Genomic DNA, 15,018 nt, shown 5'->3' with positions numbered 1-15,018 from the left:
AATTTTTAATTATTATTTTACAAATAAGACACATCCGTATAAATACTTTAGTGAGCTATGTGCAGTGTTTCACTGTAAAGAGCTAATAAATCGGGTAAGCACACTTAGGCATATTTCCTCACCTACACCGCGCCCCGCTCCGCCTTCAGCCTTGCCATAACTTCAGCCTACCGCAGTCCACTGCTGGACAAGGGCCACGACAAGTTCGGGCCAAAAATGGCGTGAACTTATGTGTGTTGCCCATAATCACCACGCAGGGCAGGCAGGTTGGTGACCGCAGGGCTGCCTTTGTCGCACCAAAGACGCTGCTGCCCGTCTTCAGCCTGTGTACTTCAGAACCACCAGTAGGATGGTTATCCCGCCATCGGTCGGCTTTTGAAGTTCCAAGGTGGTAGTAGAACTGTGTTATCATTTACTCGCCTCTTACGACAGCCACGGGAAGAACGGATATTGACACTAAATTGATCCAAATACGGATAGTATTTGGATCCGTTTCCGAGGATACAAATTTTCGACGATCCGACACATCACTAATCAAAACAAGAGCCCGAACTTCCGGTAAAATTCAGTGACTACTATGTGGAAATTACATTTCCAATTTTTTACTTAACACCTTACTGCCTTTTTGCAATAATATATAGTAATCAAAAACGTAACAGTTTCGTAAATCGTAATCGTAAACAGTTTTTTGATTTTTGTATTAAAATGTTCTAATGCCATTTTTAAAACAATTACAACGAAATCGTTTAAATTAAATTACTTTATATATTTAATGACTTGAATAATATTCATTTAATTGCCTTAAGTAAATATATGGTCAAAGCGATGGCAGGCTGCCAGCACGCTTACAAGCCGGTACAGAAGTACAAGAGATCCTACAACCGACTTAAATAAATTTTAAGACAAACGACGCGCAAATATTGCAATTGACAGTATTTGGCATCGCGGCCTGCCAAGCACGTTTTTGGCGAACTGAATTTATCGCTGAGGGCAAATGTTGAAGGAATTTATAAACAAATAGAATTACATTCTTTTAAATTATGAAAACTAAAGAACATTCGGCAATGTCGATAAAATTCATTATTATTTTCTTCATAGGCTCAGGTCAGCTTTTGCATATGGGGATCAACCTATTTTTGTTTTCAGTGTACTGTTTTCTCTGTATCTGTATCGTTCCAATTTTAGTTCATGTACTGCCGAAGCAATTACCGGTGTAATTTATTAGTCTGATATGTACTTGTCATGAGTTTTTATTAATTTATCATTTAATCTTCTCCGCGTCTTTTCTATACTACATGGTAATGGCGAAATCCTCCGTACCTACTATAAAATCTAAAAAAAAAAAATTTTTTTACAAATCCTTTTAGGCGACGATTCTTAAAAATTTCTAATACTTAAAGATGTTATTAATACTAGAAGCACACTAAAGTTTATGCCTAACACATTAATGCGTAAAATACGATATAGTTAAATGCAAATTATAATACAGTAAGTCCATTATTGTACAGTGGCGAAATATTTGAGAATCTAAAATATTTATTAAAACAAAAAAAAATAATTAAAAACTTCAAAGTTCACTAGACTCAAAGAGAAGAAAAGATGTCAAATATAAAAAGAAAACAGGTACTGCCATATGTTACATATGTCTTTGCATTTTCAATCACTAAATAATTATACAAGGTGAGAAGTAAATAAATTATTTATAAATATGGTTAGTGCATTACAAAAATTTAAAGCATTTTATTAATTTTTGTGTTTCAAATTATGTTACAAAAACTGTATCAAAGTTGCTGACAAAACTGCGCTTATACCTAGTACCAGTAAGTGTGAGTTACCGAGCTCCCGATACAGGAGAAATTCCTACTGGAGGATGTTGATTGTGAGGCATTCATTTTTTTTTAAATTAACTTTGCCAGCCCGCCCTGTTTTTCCGTAATATTAATGTATTATTTTGCTAACCTTGTGGTGTCGGCCGAGTAGAATAGCACCACCCCCTTTCTTCCCATGTGGGTCGTAAAAGGTGACCGAGGGATAAACCTGGCTCAAAATCATCAGGGTCCTGGAGAAGGAAAACTTCATTTGAAACCCGGAATGGGATCTCCGTCAAGCAATCGTGGCATAGCTCTAAAATGCGAAAGACTCCAGCAGCCGAACTAGCTCCACACGTATCAACTCGTCGTTCCTGTAGGCCAGCCAGTGAGGTCGAGAGGGTGGCGCAGAGCTTAGGCAATTCAGCGTTTTCCTGAAGAGTGTCCTAGGCAACAAAGTGTCTTTCTGACACTGTCTAAATCGTCTGCAATATACGGATTAAGGCCAATGATTATGATTTTGCTAACTGTCTCATCTGTTATATTTCTTAAAAAGGTTAAAAAGTAAATAATGAGCTAACCAATCCCATTTTCATTTTTATAGACACTGAAGTTTCAATGGTGGGAGTACGTCCTTATAGCTGTAAGCTTCTTCATTGTGTGTGCTTTACTCAACTTCTTAGTAAAGAAAATTAATGGTAATTTTGTGTTGATATTCATTAAGTTAAGGCACAGTTAGAAATATCTTACTCTAAAGACACCAGCTAAGAATACTGCTCTCAAATAAGTGTTGTCTTCTTGCAATGAATAGGGTAGCTAGAAGTCCTAAGGAGAATCGGACATAGGGTCAGCAACGCGTTTACGATGCTTTTGGTGTTCCATAGGCTATGGTATACGGTACAATGATGCGGACCGTAGCTTTGCCACCCTAGTGGTGGCCAAAATAGTGGAAAAAGCAATAGCGAAATATTGATTTGCTTATTTACGGGTATTATTAAATTCAAATATAAAATGGTAACTGAGATAAAGGGAAGAAAGTAATTCTTGTATTACATATTCAAAAAAAAAAACAATCGGTTCAGGTGAACGGTGAACATGTACATATATCGTTATTGTGAATAGATTTGACAGTTAGTAAGTTGTATTTAAATCAATTCTCCATTTAACATTATACTAAATAAATGATTTCCTGATTGAATAGTAAAAAAAACAAATTATTTAAACAATGTACATATTTTTGCAGAAGCAAAATTTGAGGTAAGACTAAACAGGCTTCAACAAAAAACTTCAACAAACCATTCTACGCAAGTGCAAGAGTCATCAACCATGGAGCCTCTTCCGTCTGGAACCGACCAGTTGTCTTTTAAAGGAATATCCTTTGTCTATAATAAAGAAGACAATCTTAGAACCAAAGGCAAAGATAATTCAAATATATCGAGTCTTGAATCGACAAAAGAAAATTCACTAAAATTTTTAGGCAATATCTATGATAACGTTAAAATACCTTCTAAAAATAGTAATGAGAATAATCTCCCTAAAAATTTAAATAGTTATCAAAATCTCATTAAAAATAAGGCTAACCAATTAAATTTTAAAAAATTATCACAATATAAGAGAAATGCAATAAATAATGAATTAGAAATGTGGATATCGGAATTTTTAGTGAATTATGTGTTGGACAATTGGGGTAGAGTTTAAGCTAAGAAATAAACCAATTTGAGAATTACATATTGTATTTATTTATTTTTTAACCGAATTCAGAAAAGGAGGAGGTTACTCCATTCGACCTATATATATATTTTTTATATATGTTCGGGGATAACTTCGTCATTTATGAACCGATTTTAATAATTCTTTTTTTGTTGGAAAGAAGATATCCCAAGTGTACTACCATGATAAAAAAACCAGAATCTGATGAAGGAATCCCAGAGAAATCGAGAAAAGCTCTCGAAAATCTGCATAACTTTTTACTGGGTGTACCGAATTTAATGATTTTTAATTTAATCGAAAGCTGATGTTTTTCATTCCCACATTCTTTGTGGTTACGGCAATGAAGAATATAGCCACCCCTTCTTTTCCCGTGGGTGTCGTAAGAGGCGACTAAGGGATAACATGGTTCCACTACCACCTTGGAACTTAAAAAGCCGACCGATGGCGGGATAACCACCCGACTACTAGCAATGAAATACACAGGCCGTACACGGACAGCAGCGTCTTCGGTGCGACAAAGCCAGCCCATGAGTGCAAAGCTCCATTCACCCTGTTTCCTGCATTCACTCTTCTTTCAATATCACTCTCACACTTTCCATCTCTTGTAAACTTTGAACCCAGATACACAAATTCATTCACCTGTTCAATTTGTTCATCTCCAATCACGATATTGCAGTCTGGCACTGCCTCATCTCTTTCAAACACCATCACTTTCATCTTCTTTACATTCATCTTCATTTCCTTTCTTACAAAGGCTCTACTCATATCAGTTACCATCTCTTGCAACTCCTTGAACGAAGACGCAAGTAATACTTGATCATCAGCATAGAGAAGACATTTAAGAGTAACTCATTCATTCTCAACCCATTTTCATTCTCTTTTAAATCTGTCAAACAATTGTCCATGAATAGATTAAACAGCCACGCTGACGCTACACATCCCTATCTAACACCTTTTTCGATATTAAACCATTCAGTGTATGCTCCATTTATCCTCACACAAGCACTAGAATCCCTATAAAGAGATTGCAATGCTCCTATGAGGACACTGCTCAAACCATTCACAGACAATGTTGACCACAATTCATTCCTCATCACTCTATCATAGGCATTTTCTAAATCCACGAATGCGCAATAGACTTTTTTGTTTTTTGCCAAACACTTTTCGGCTATGCACCGCAAAGAAAAGACCTGATCCGTACATCCCATTCCCTTTCCAAATCCCGCTTGTGCATCCCATACTTTATCGTCTGTTTCATTCACAACCCTCTCAATCAACATTTTGTATACAATTTACCGACGACGCTGAGGAGGCTTATACCGCGGTAATTCCTGCAGTCCTGACGTGACCCTTTTCCCTTGTACAATGGGACGATTACGGCTTTGCACCAGTCTCCCGGTACTGGCCCGTTTCGCCAGCACAAATTGAAAAGGCGGTACAGCTGGCTAGCCACTATGTCATGTCCAGTCTTTAGCATGTCGACGGTAATCCTGTCATACCCTGCAGCCTTACCTAATTTCATACTTTTCAACGCTTTCACTATTTCATCCATGCTTGTCTCATTTTCATCAACATTTACACTCGCTTTCATGGAAGGTGCCGTATGTTGTACCTGCACTTTCTCTCTTTCGAACAAACTTTCAAAATACTCTTTCCATCTCTTTAACACACATTCTTCTCCTTTTATAATGCTCCCATCTTGACTCCTGATTGTACTCAGTTCCGAGATAGAAGTTTCTCCTCTGGCTGTTTTGATGGATTTCCAGAAGAACTTGATGTTTGACTGAAAATCTTCAGTGAGCCTTCTATCAAAATCATCCTTTCGTTCTTCTTTCTTTCTAGACACAACTTTCGCCGCTAATTTCAATCTTTTATACTTCGTTCTTGCTTCCTTTATCTCGTCATCAGTTGCCTTTTGAACTTTTTGGTACAACTTAAGTAGACGAAAAAAACTCAAGTAAATGCGCGTTATCAAAAATTACTCAAAAAGATCACTAGATCCAATTTCAATAAAATATAAATAGGAATACAAGACCATTATTCATTTTCGAATAAAACAAGAATCATTAAAAATCGGTATACTCAGTGAAAGTTACGAGATAATATAACCTAATTCGACGAAAAAATAGTCAAGCAAATATGCATTGGCTATACAAATAAATAAAAGTGTATACAAATAAATAAAGGAGTGTCTGTTTGTAATATTAAAATAACCACTTTTTACTAAATGCATATGGATGTATACACGACGGTACATATACCAAAATAACATTTTTTACAATTTTTGTCTGTCTGTCTGTCTGTTTGTTCCGGCTAATGTCTGAAACGGCTGGGCCTATTTTGACGGGACTTTCACTGGCAGATAACTAATGCAGTAAGGAGTAACTTAGGCTACTTTTATTTTAGACATTTATTTATTTTATAACTCTGCAAACTGAACTATAACTTTTTTGTTAAATTCCACGCGAACGAAGTCGCTTCTTAAATTAAATTTAAATGGGTCGACATGACACGCACCACCTTTCGATTAAAACAAAAATCATCGAAATCTAATTGAGAACCTCCTCGTTTTAGGAAGTCGATTAAGTTGGTGTAGAAAAATTGAATATTTAACTGACTGCAAAACGTGCATTGAACTAAGTTATTACTGTGCCTAGCACATTATTAAAAAAAGTAATTTTATATATATATATATATCTTTCCAGTTTTGAAATCGGTAATCTGAAGATACTTCTTCAAAATGTTTTTTTTCCGTCGAGTGTTTCTCATAGGTCCCGCCTTGCATCAAGCGCTTGCTGTTGAAACACGCTGGGGACAGGTGAGTTACCTCCAAGTTTCAAACAAAGATGTTCGAGACTTGTTGGGAATTCCTCTATAATTTTTCAGATAACTTACCATTATTAAATTCGCGTTCATGGAATCTGCTTTATTTATAAGTATTCCGAATGTGGGAAAAATTTTCATTACTTCAATTTATACTTAGTTTGTAAATCAGAGTCCGAGAGGCCTCCAGAGCTTGGAGCTCCGGAGCACTGCTCCGCCTTGCTTCTTTGTAGCTACGCCACTGGAGATATACAATAATAATTGGCTGAGTTCTAGAAGAATGATATACTTTTTAATTGAAATCATCTTACCCATATGATAGTGATGATGATGATTTATCGAGTACTCCGAGTTTTAATCAATCGAGTTGGACTTTTGACACGAATTTAAGAGTGAAAAGGGGTAAGGGGGGATGGGGAAGTCCCCCTTAACCCCTCCATAAATATAAGGTTCTAAATTTCAACCAATCAATCAATTAGTTCATTATCAAATGATATATTTATTGAAAATATATAAGAATGAAACAGATGAGTTATTTGAGCCATTGATAAATTATTTAATGACAGGTTGTCGAAAGCAAAGAATAGAAAATTATCTCAATGTAGCAAAAGCGTAGACAGATGCTGAATTTAAAGAAAATGTTCGATTATGGCGAACTAATATCATCATATCATCTGATAAGTACGCAATTTAAGAATTCTTTATACTATATAACATATATAAGTAAATTTTTTATCGTAGATGAACTGGAAACATCGACTTTTATTGCCAAGAATACCTTTGGGATGAAACCCATAAGCGCTGAAATAAGTTTCTTAATATTTTTTGGTTTATTGCTAATACTGAACCATTGCAGACTATAATTATATCAAATATATTTAATATTTCAATTTCATCAACATTCCAATCATTCGTCGTGTCAAAACTTGGATTCTAACGAAATTAGATGGTGTTATCAAGTGGCCTCAGACTATAATCATGAAATAACTAATACATGTGAAGGTTTTTAGACAAAAGAAAATATCAAATATCTTTGGAGCAATCAATTGTACACATATAAGGATTGCAAAGCCTTCTTAGGATGCAGTAGATTATTGTAATCGGAAAAAATATTTTTCTCTAAATCCTCAAGCACTAGTTGATTTTCGATGAATTAAATTCTTTACTGATTATAAAAGATTTATCATTTGCATCCGAGGTTGTTACAGCAGCATGTACCAGTATTATGCAATTATGGTATCGATAAACATGATAATTTTGATAACTTTGAAGACGATAATATACAATTAAGGATAAATTTAGAGGAACATGGTTATGAAGAACAATATCATAATAATAATAATGATAGAGATCGTAGAATGATATTATTCAGAGAATTGTTTCCAAGTGCACAAATTGCATAAGTTCAAAATAAAATATATCTACACTTTAACATCTACACTTAAATTGAATTGTAAAAATCAATTAAAACAATAAAGAATTTAAATTTATTAAATAAATTTTTACGTTATGATAGTTCGTAACAAAATACATAAGTGAATAAAAAAAAAAAAAACTAAAATATGTTATTCTTTTTTTTTATTTTGCATGTTATACAAACACAGTACAACAAAATCTTAATCATAAGCTTTATATAAAGCATTTGTTTTGGCATGTCAAAATAACCTTTTTAGGTACAACAAACTCTTAAACATTAACTTTTGATAGTTTAATGAGACTCTTCGCTGTCAATACGATTTTTTAAAAAATTTTCCAGAAGCTCACATTTCGTTTTTTCTATATTTAACCAGTCCTTGTGCTTGTTTTCATTAAACTTTAGTTTTTCACTCGCAACAGCTCTTTTAACTCGAATTTCTGTTTCACGAATATCTATTGCTTTTTTCTTTAACTCCATTTCTTTCTCTTTCATTTTTAAATATATGTTCAGTTTTCCATATCTAGACTTCTGGCTTTCTTCAATGTTTTGTAGTTCCATACTTTGAATGCGTTGTTGGTTTCTTGCAGTTTTTTTAACGTCCACAACCGGAGTTGTTTTGAGTTTTGGAGACTCACCAACTGGTGGTAGATTATTTTCGCTGGGTGTAGCATCTGTTTTAATTTTTTTACTCTCACTAATATTTTTTGATTCAGTTACGTCATGCTTTCTTTTTTTTTCATCGGTAGAAAGTATCGAAGAAGAAAATGTACGTGGAATGGAAACGTTTTTCTCTTTATGAAAAATTTGTTCAAATTGCTCATAATATTCAAATGTCATATGAGCTCTTTTACTCTTTTTGTTTTTGTGGATACACTGCTTATATTTATTGTTTAAATGATTAAATTTCCATTTAACCTGATCTGGTGTTACCTGTAAAACCATAAATTAATCCTTGAATCAAAATCAAAAACAACTTTATTCAAATAGGCCCCGAGAGAACTTTCGAACCGTCCATTTTACAAATTAAAATTTTAAATTGATTATTATTTTTGTAAAAGTAAAGCTACCACATATTCAGAATGAAGATTCTGCAGAGAAGAATCTTGGAAATAATATATAATTTGTGCTTTAGTACAAAATCAGTAATATCTTGCATGAAATACAGCTTCACTAAGTCCACTCATGTTTATTAAGTATGTAATCCCACACTAAATAATATGCTTATTAATTATAATTTTTTTAATAAAAACTTTAAATTTATATTGATACAAATCCAAAATTATTTATTGGATTTTATTATACATACGAATACCATAACCCAGAAACGAGACATTTACTTTGCGCAGTCGTAAACTTTGGAGTTACAATTTTGTTATTCTTTCTCGTGTTTACACTGCGATTATTACTATTTTTTTCAAAACAATGAATATTCTGGTGAATATACATAACATTGTTATAAATATATTGCGACGCAATTGTAATATGTGTACCTTCTTAAAAACATCCCGTAGGAAGACTCGAGCTCCAAGATTGTAAATGCCGCGAATAGCCCTTTTTGCAAAATAAATACAGTCTCAATATCTGTAGCATCACCCCACAGTATTTTAAACAGTATTTTAAACATGCAGTAGCAACGTCGGTCAGTTGTCGTACTTTTCTAACTGCGAATGCTGCAGAGCTGAATCTACCATTCAAGAAAGACAAATGGAAATTCCACTGAAGTTTTGACTCCAAATGTATCCCTAAAAAACTGTAGTATCATTGACAATTAGCTTCTCGTTACTTATTTCAAAGTTATAATTTGAATGCTTAACATTAGGCAACGAAAACACAACGCACTTTTTATCTGGACAAATAAATCTGGGACTGCCCATCTAATTTGATCGATATCTGACGAGCGCTTTTAGTCTCGTCTCTAGTAATGCATATTTACTTTACCATTTTTTTTTTGTTTACCTACTTTGTATTACAAAAAAGTCGGGTTTTTGTGACATTCAAGTTGTTTGTTTTAAGCTAATCTTGTATTCGCGATAAACAACTGTTCACGTCGTCATGATTATCTTTTTTCCTATCAACTTTAAACATAAGCGATGTGTCATCTACAAATAGCACCTTTAATAAAATGGCAGATCATTTCTATATATTTAAAAAAAGGACCTAGAATCGATCCCTGTGGAACGCCCATTTTTAGCACAGATTCAGAAGACTTCGTTCTGTTTATTGATACGTGTCGTATTCTATTAGATAGGTGTGAAGCATTGAGATTAAGAGCTTTACCATTAAAACCGTAATATTCAAGTTTACTTTATAAAAACCCATGGTCCACGCAATCAAATGCCTTTGATAAGTCACAAAATACACCAATAGCACTTTGTGACCTCTCCTAAGCGTCACATATATGCTTGAAAAGTGCCACACACGCATCTGTCGTAGAGTGACCTCTAGTGAAACCATATTTTTCACTGTGAAAAATTCCATTAACTTTAAAATGGAAAAGAAGTTGATTTAATTTTTTCAAGTTTTACTTAAGGATGGTAGGATTGAAATGGGTCTATAATTACTGGGATCAATACGATGTCCCTTTTTAATAAGTGGTAAGACTATTTAAGCAAATATGGAAAAAACCCACTTTAATAGCATTGTTAAAAGTTAAAGCTAAGTATGGAGCGAGGTCTTCAATGATAGTAATAATTAATTTAACAGAAATGCCCCACAGATCATTGGTTTTTGTAATATTAAGACTCTTAAATACTTTTAGAATATCTAAAGATTCAACCTGCGAGAATGAAAAATTAATATTAGATTTTCTAATATTATTTTTGAGAAGTTGGGTAGAATTATTTGAAGATGAATTCACTTGAGAAGTTAAGTCAATGGGTATTTTATCAAAATAGGGTTCAAAGATATTTGCTAACTTGTCATCCGAGCTTACAACAGCACCATTTATATTTAATTCAATTGGTATAGTTTGCTTATTACATTTCCCATAGATACTATTAATTATATTCCATGTGCACTCAATTTCAGAATATAATTTTTAGATTATAATAATTTTTAGAAATAAAATTTATCAGAATTAATAATTTTATAATGAAGAGTTCTAATCAACACACTATCAATAGTTAAATACCCCTTCAGGATTATTGATATTAAGTATTTTTACCTTTATACATAAATCTTTTAAGCCTTCTGATATTGTCTTCCACACCTGTGATTTATTGTTAATATCCATAAGCATCTGTATATTTGCTTCGTATAAGTTAAGCATTGCCATCGTGGCTTTCTTTGTCCACACATCATCTGAAATATTAGAAACACAACAATCAATTATAATTTAATTAAAACAACAAAATCTAATGTTACAGTCTAAATCGTATGTAATCTTTCGTATAGTTTATAAACTATTATTGAGAAACATTTAAAAATTAATTTTATTCTTACTTTTCTTAGCATTACTCTCTGTTTTAAAATCTGCAGAATTATTTAAGTCTTCATCACTTTCAATATTTGCATTGTAACCTAAAATATACAAATAAAACTCTTATACTTATATAGTTCTAATCAGTAGATAATTTTTTTTAACTGGTACGAAAATTAAACATTTTAAACCATTGAAAAGTTATTTAACATATGAAAACTTTTCTGTGACTGTTTGAAAAAATTGTAACCTATTAATAAAAGCCGTTTTGTACATTTTATACATTCTATATGGATGTGAGGCATGGATTATTAAAGAAAACCTCAGGAAAGGAATGGAAGCTTTTGAGATGTAGGCGTATGCTAGCCATTAGCTGAACTCACAAGGTCATGAATGTGGAAGATCTGTGACGCATCAATCAGACACGGGACCTTGGGCAGACCATCACGATGAGAAAAGTCGCATATCTGGAACACCTGCTTAGGCACGATAGATACGAACTGTTACAACTCATCATGATGGGAAAAGTTGCTGGAAAACGAGGTGTAGGTCGCAGAAGAAAGTCCTGGCTACGCAACATCCGCGAGTGGACAGGCATCGCGAGCGCCGCCGAACTCTTTCGCCTCGCGAATAATAAACCGGAGTATGCGAAGCTGAGTGCCAACCGTCACTAGTCAGAGAGGCACCGATAAGAAGAAGATACATTATAAGACATTAAATTTTTTTTTTAATAAAAACTATTTGTACCTGTTGATAAAGAATTATTTAACAATTTTTCCAGAAGCTCACATTTCTTTTTTTCTATATTTAACCAGTCCTTGTGCTTGTTTTCTTTAAACTTTAGTTTTTCACTCGCAACATCTCTTTTAACTTGAATTTCTGTTTCACGAATATCTATTGCTTTTTTCTTTAACTCCATTTCTTTCTCTTTCATTTTTAAGTATATGTTCAGTTTTCCATATCTAGACTTCTGGCTTTCTTCAATGTTTTGTAGTTCCATACTTTGAATGCGTTGCTGGTTTCTTGGAGTTTTTTTAACGTCCACAACCGGAGTTATTTTGAGTTTTGGAGACTCATCAACTGTTGTTAGACCATTTTCACTGGATGTAGCATCTATTTCAAATTTTTTACTCTCACCAATATTTTTTGATTCAGTTATGTCGTGCTTTCTTTTTTGTTCATCTGTAGAAAATGTACGTGGAGTGGAAACGTTTTTCTCTTTATGAAAAATTTGTTCAAATTGATCATAATATTCAAATGTCATATGAGCTCTTCTACTCTTATTGTTGTTGTGGATACACTGCTTATATTTAGTGTTTAAGCGATTAAATTTCCATTTAACCTGATCTGCTGTTACCTGTAAAACCATACCATTAATCCTCATAATGAAGAGTGCTAATCAACACACTATCAATAGTTTAATGCCCCTTCATCATTAATGATATTATGTATTTTTACCTGTATACCTAAATCTTTTAAGCCATCTGATATTGTCTTCCACACCTGTGATCTCTTGCCGACATCAATAAGCATCTGTATATTTGCTTCGTATAAGTTAAGCATTGCCATCGTGGCTTTCTTTGTCCACACAGCATCTGAAATATTAGAAACACAACAGTCAATTATAATTTAATTAAAACAACAAAATTGAATGTACAGTCTATATCGTATTTAATCTTTCGTATAGTTTATAAACTATTATTGAGAAACATTTAAAAATTAATTTTATTCTTACTTTTCTTAGCATTACTCTCTGTTTTAAAATCTGCAGAATTATTTAAGTCTTCATCACTTTCAATATTTGCAGTGTAACCTAAAATATAGAAATAAAACTCTTATATAGTTCTAATCAGTAGATAATTGTTTAATTTCTTGCGAAGAAAATTGAACATTTTCAAACATTGAAAAGTTATTTAAAAATAAGACTTAATTATTCCGTAACTGTTTAAAAAAATTGTAATTTATTAAAAGCCATTTTATATATTGTAAAACATTAAATTTTATTTCGATAAGAACTATTTGTACCTGATGATAAAGAATTATGAACTTCAGACTCTTCGTAGTTAAACACTTGCCCTTCATGGTTTTTTTTATTTTCATTTTCATAATTACGAACTAATAAGATTGTGTCGTCTTCATTTTGATAAAGTTGTTTTCCACGATAACATTTATGATTGTCTGCTTCATTGTATGATTCGATCAAGCCATTGCAATGTTGACAAAAAAAGTATATTTCTGTAAAATAAATTTGTTTATAATTTCGAATTCTAATATGAAATAAAAAGAGTACAGTAAGTAGTTATACCGGGAATATTTAATTGTATTCACATTCTAAATGTGTAATAATATGGTAATAATATAAAAAATAGTCGTTGTTTGTACCTTCATCCATACTTATATTTATTTTTAACACAGTCTGAATTAACTTTTTATTATTTCTAAAAAATTACGATGAGCTTTAAAACATTTTTCAATAATTAACATTACTAACGATAGTCCAAGTTTTCCAATAATCGCACTAAAGCGCACTATGCGGCATAATGCTCAAAATAAGCAGTAAATGTTTCAACTTCAACTACAGCAACAATCGATTGTTCGATCGAGTCGAGCATTGTAATAACTAATAAGTACTACTTTTACGTGATGCGTGCAATCGATACCAACTCAGTAGCAGAAAATTCTTTAAGTTGGCATTGATCGAAATTTTATTTATAAGTAGTAGTTTTCCAATTACCGAGCTTAACACAATGCCGCACAATGCCCGCAATGCCGAACTGTTCTAATGCTTAATTGGAAGGTGAGTTAGACGTGGGTCATGGCCTAAACCACGGGATAAAGCAACGACTAAGCGACCATTGACTAAGCTTTAAAGGTTAGTTTACACTTTGATTAGTGCAAGTGATAGGTGTTTAGTAATTGCGAATGCGAGTGTAAGTCCTTAGCGCTAGTTTTGTTCAGTACTGTTTAGCTGCAAGCTAAACAGTACTGAACAAAACTAGCTTTTTACAATTTTACAAGGCCTGCGCTTAGTAAAATTCAATTGTTGGGTGTCGAAAAGCAAGTACGAACGAACAAAAACAAGCGCGCTTGCTATCGCAAGAAATACTTTACTATACTAACTTTTAATTTTATATTTAGGGTCTATACAATTATAAAGACATTGATGCTTTAGATACTCCTGCATATAGGTCGCGTCTTCGGTCCACTTCGTTTTCGTTTTTAATAAGATTTTTCAATAATTTAATAGTATTTATTTCAAATAATGTTATGAAAATGCTAAAATACACAGCGAGTGACGTCCACACCACAATGCTAAACATTAATCAATAAATAAGCATGTCTAAACGTTTTTACAATCCAGACCAGCTAAGAGTCAAGGTGAAGGAAGGGCGCGCGGTACGGGGCTACGTGCAAAAAATAGAACACGATTCTATTCACTTGACTACGCTGATTACTAATAACTCGCACTAACCAATTGCAGTCCACGCGTGTTTAGTACTAATTACTAACCCCCTGCACTAAAAATTGCACTCAAGTACGAGTGCAGCAGGGTCTTTACAATTATAACGACATTCATGTTTTAGATAATCTGTACAAAGGAGAATGGGACTTTTGGGCCAAAATGTAATGAGTAGAGATATTGTTTAAAAAATTGGTCATATTTTTTTATTTTAAAATATAAAATATCAGCTCAATTCTGAATCTAGAAGCGGAGAAAATTGAGAAAGATAGTTTTCATCAAATTATTTGGGTATCGATTCAACTATAATCGATTACAGAATTCAAAAAAAAAGGTTTGCACTAGATAATTAATTCAAGATATTTAGATGCACAATTAAAGC

At 33.0% G+C, this 15,018-nt stretch overlaps 2 protein-coding genes across 2 annotated transcripts; both read right to left on the bottom strand.

Moving 5' to 3' along the window:
- Nucleotides 1-7,902: 7,902 nt before the first annotated feature.
- Nucleotides 7,903-11,080, bottom strand: LOC123662329. The gene is made up of 2 exons (XM_045597184.1): nt 10,922-11,080; nt 7,903-8,688 (listed from the first exon to the last, which is right to left on the bottom strand). The coding sequence occupies exons 1-2, from the start codon at nt 11,030-11,032 to the stop codon at nt 8,050-8,052; spliced, it is 750 nt and encodes a 249-aa protein (XP_045453140.1). The 5' UTR covers nt 11,033-11,080; the 3' UTR covers nt 7,903-8,049.
- A 96-nt stretch (nt 11,081-11,176) lies between these two features.
- LOC123662133 lies at nt 11,177-13,593 on the bottom strand. The gene is made up of 6 exons (XM_045597018.1): nt 13,559-13,593; nt 13,202-13,411; nt 12,912-12,989; nt 12,635-12,771; nt 11,924-12,533; nt 11,177-11,277 (listed from the first exon to the last, which is right to left on the bottom strand). The coding sequence occupies exons 1-6, from the start codon at nt 13,566-13,568 to the stop codon at nt 11,177-11,179; spliced, it is 1,146 nt and encodes a 381-aa protein (XP_045452974.1). The 5' UTR covers nt 13,569-13,593.
- Nucleotides 13,594-15,018: the final 1,425 nt, after the last annotated feature.

The sequence above is a fragment of the Melitaea cinxia genome, chromosome 18 (assembly GCF_905220565.1).
Source record: "Melitaea cinxia chromosome 18, ilMelCinx1.1, whole genome shotgun sequence".
NCBI classification, from domain to species: Eukaryota; Metazoa; Arthropoda; class Insecta; order Lepidoptera; family Nymphalidae; genus Melitaea; species Melitaea cinxia.
Note: the sequence above shows the minus strand (reverse complement) of the source record. Positions and strands in the feature narration are given on the sequence as shown.

Coding starts and splice junctions, on each gene's coding strand:
- LOC123662133 (XM_045597018.1), bottom strand. Junction 12,772..12,911: donor AGAGAGTAATGCTAAGAAAA/GTAAGAATAAAA, acceptor CTAATATTTCAG/ATGCTGTGTGGACAAAGAAA. Junction 12,534..12,634: donor TAAAAGATTTAGGTATACAG/GTAAAAATACAT, acceptor ATGGTTTTACAG/GTAACAGCAGATCAGGTTAA.
- LOC123662329 (XM_045597184.1), bottom strand. CDS start 11,032: ATGGCAATGCTTAACTTATACGAAGCAAATATACAGATGCTTATGGAT. Junction 8,689..10,921: donor TAAAAGATTTATGTATAAAG/GTAAAAATACTT, acceptor ATGGTTTTACAG/GTAACACCAGATCAGGTTAA.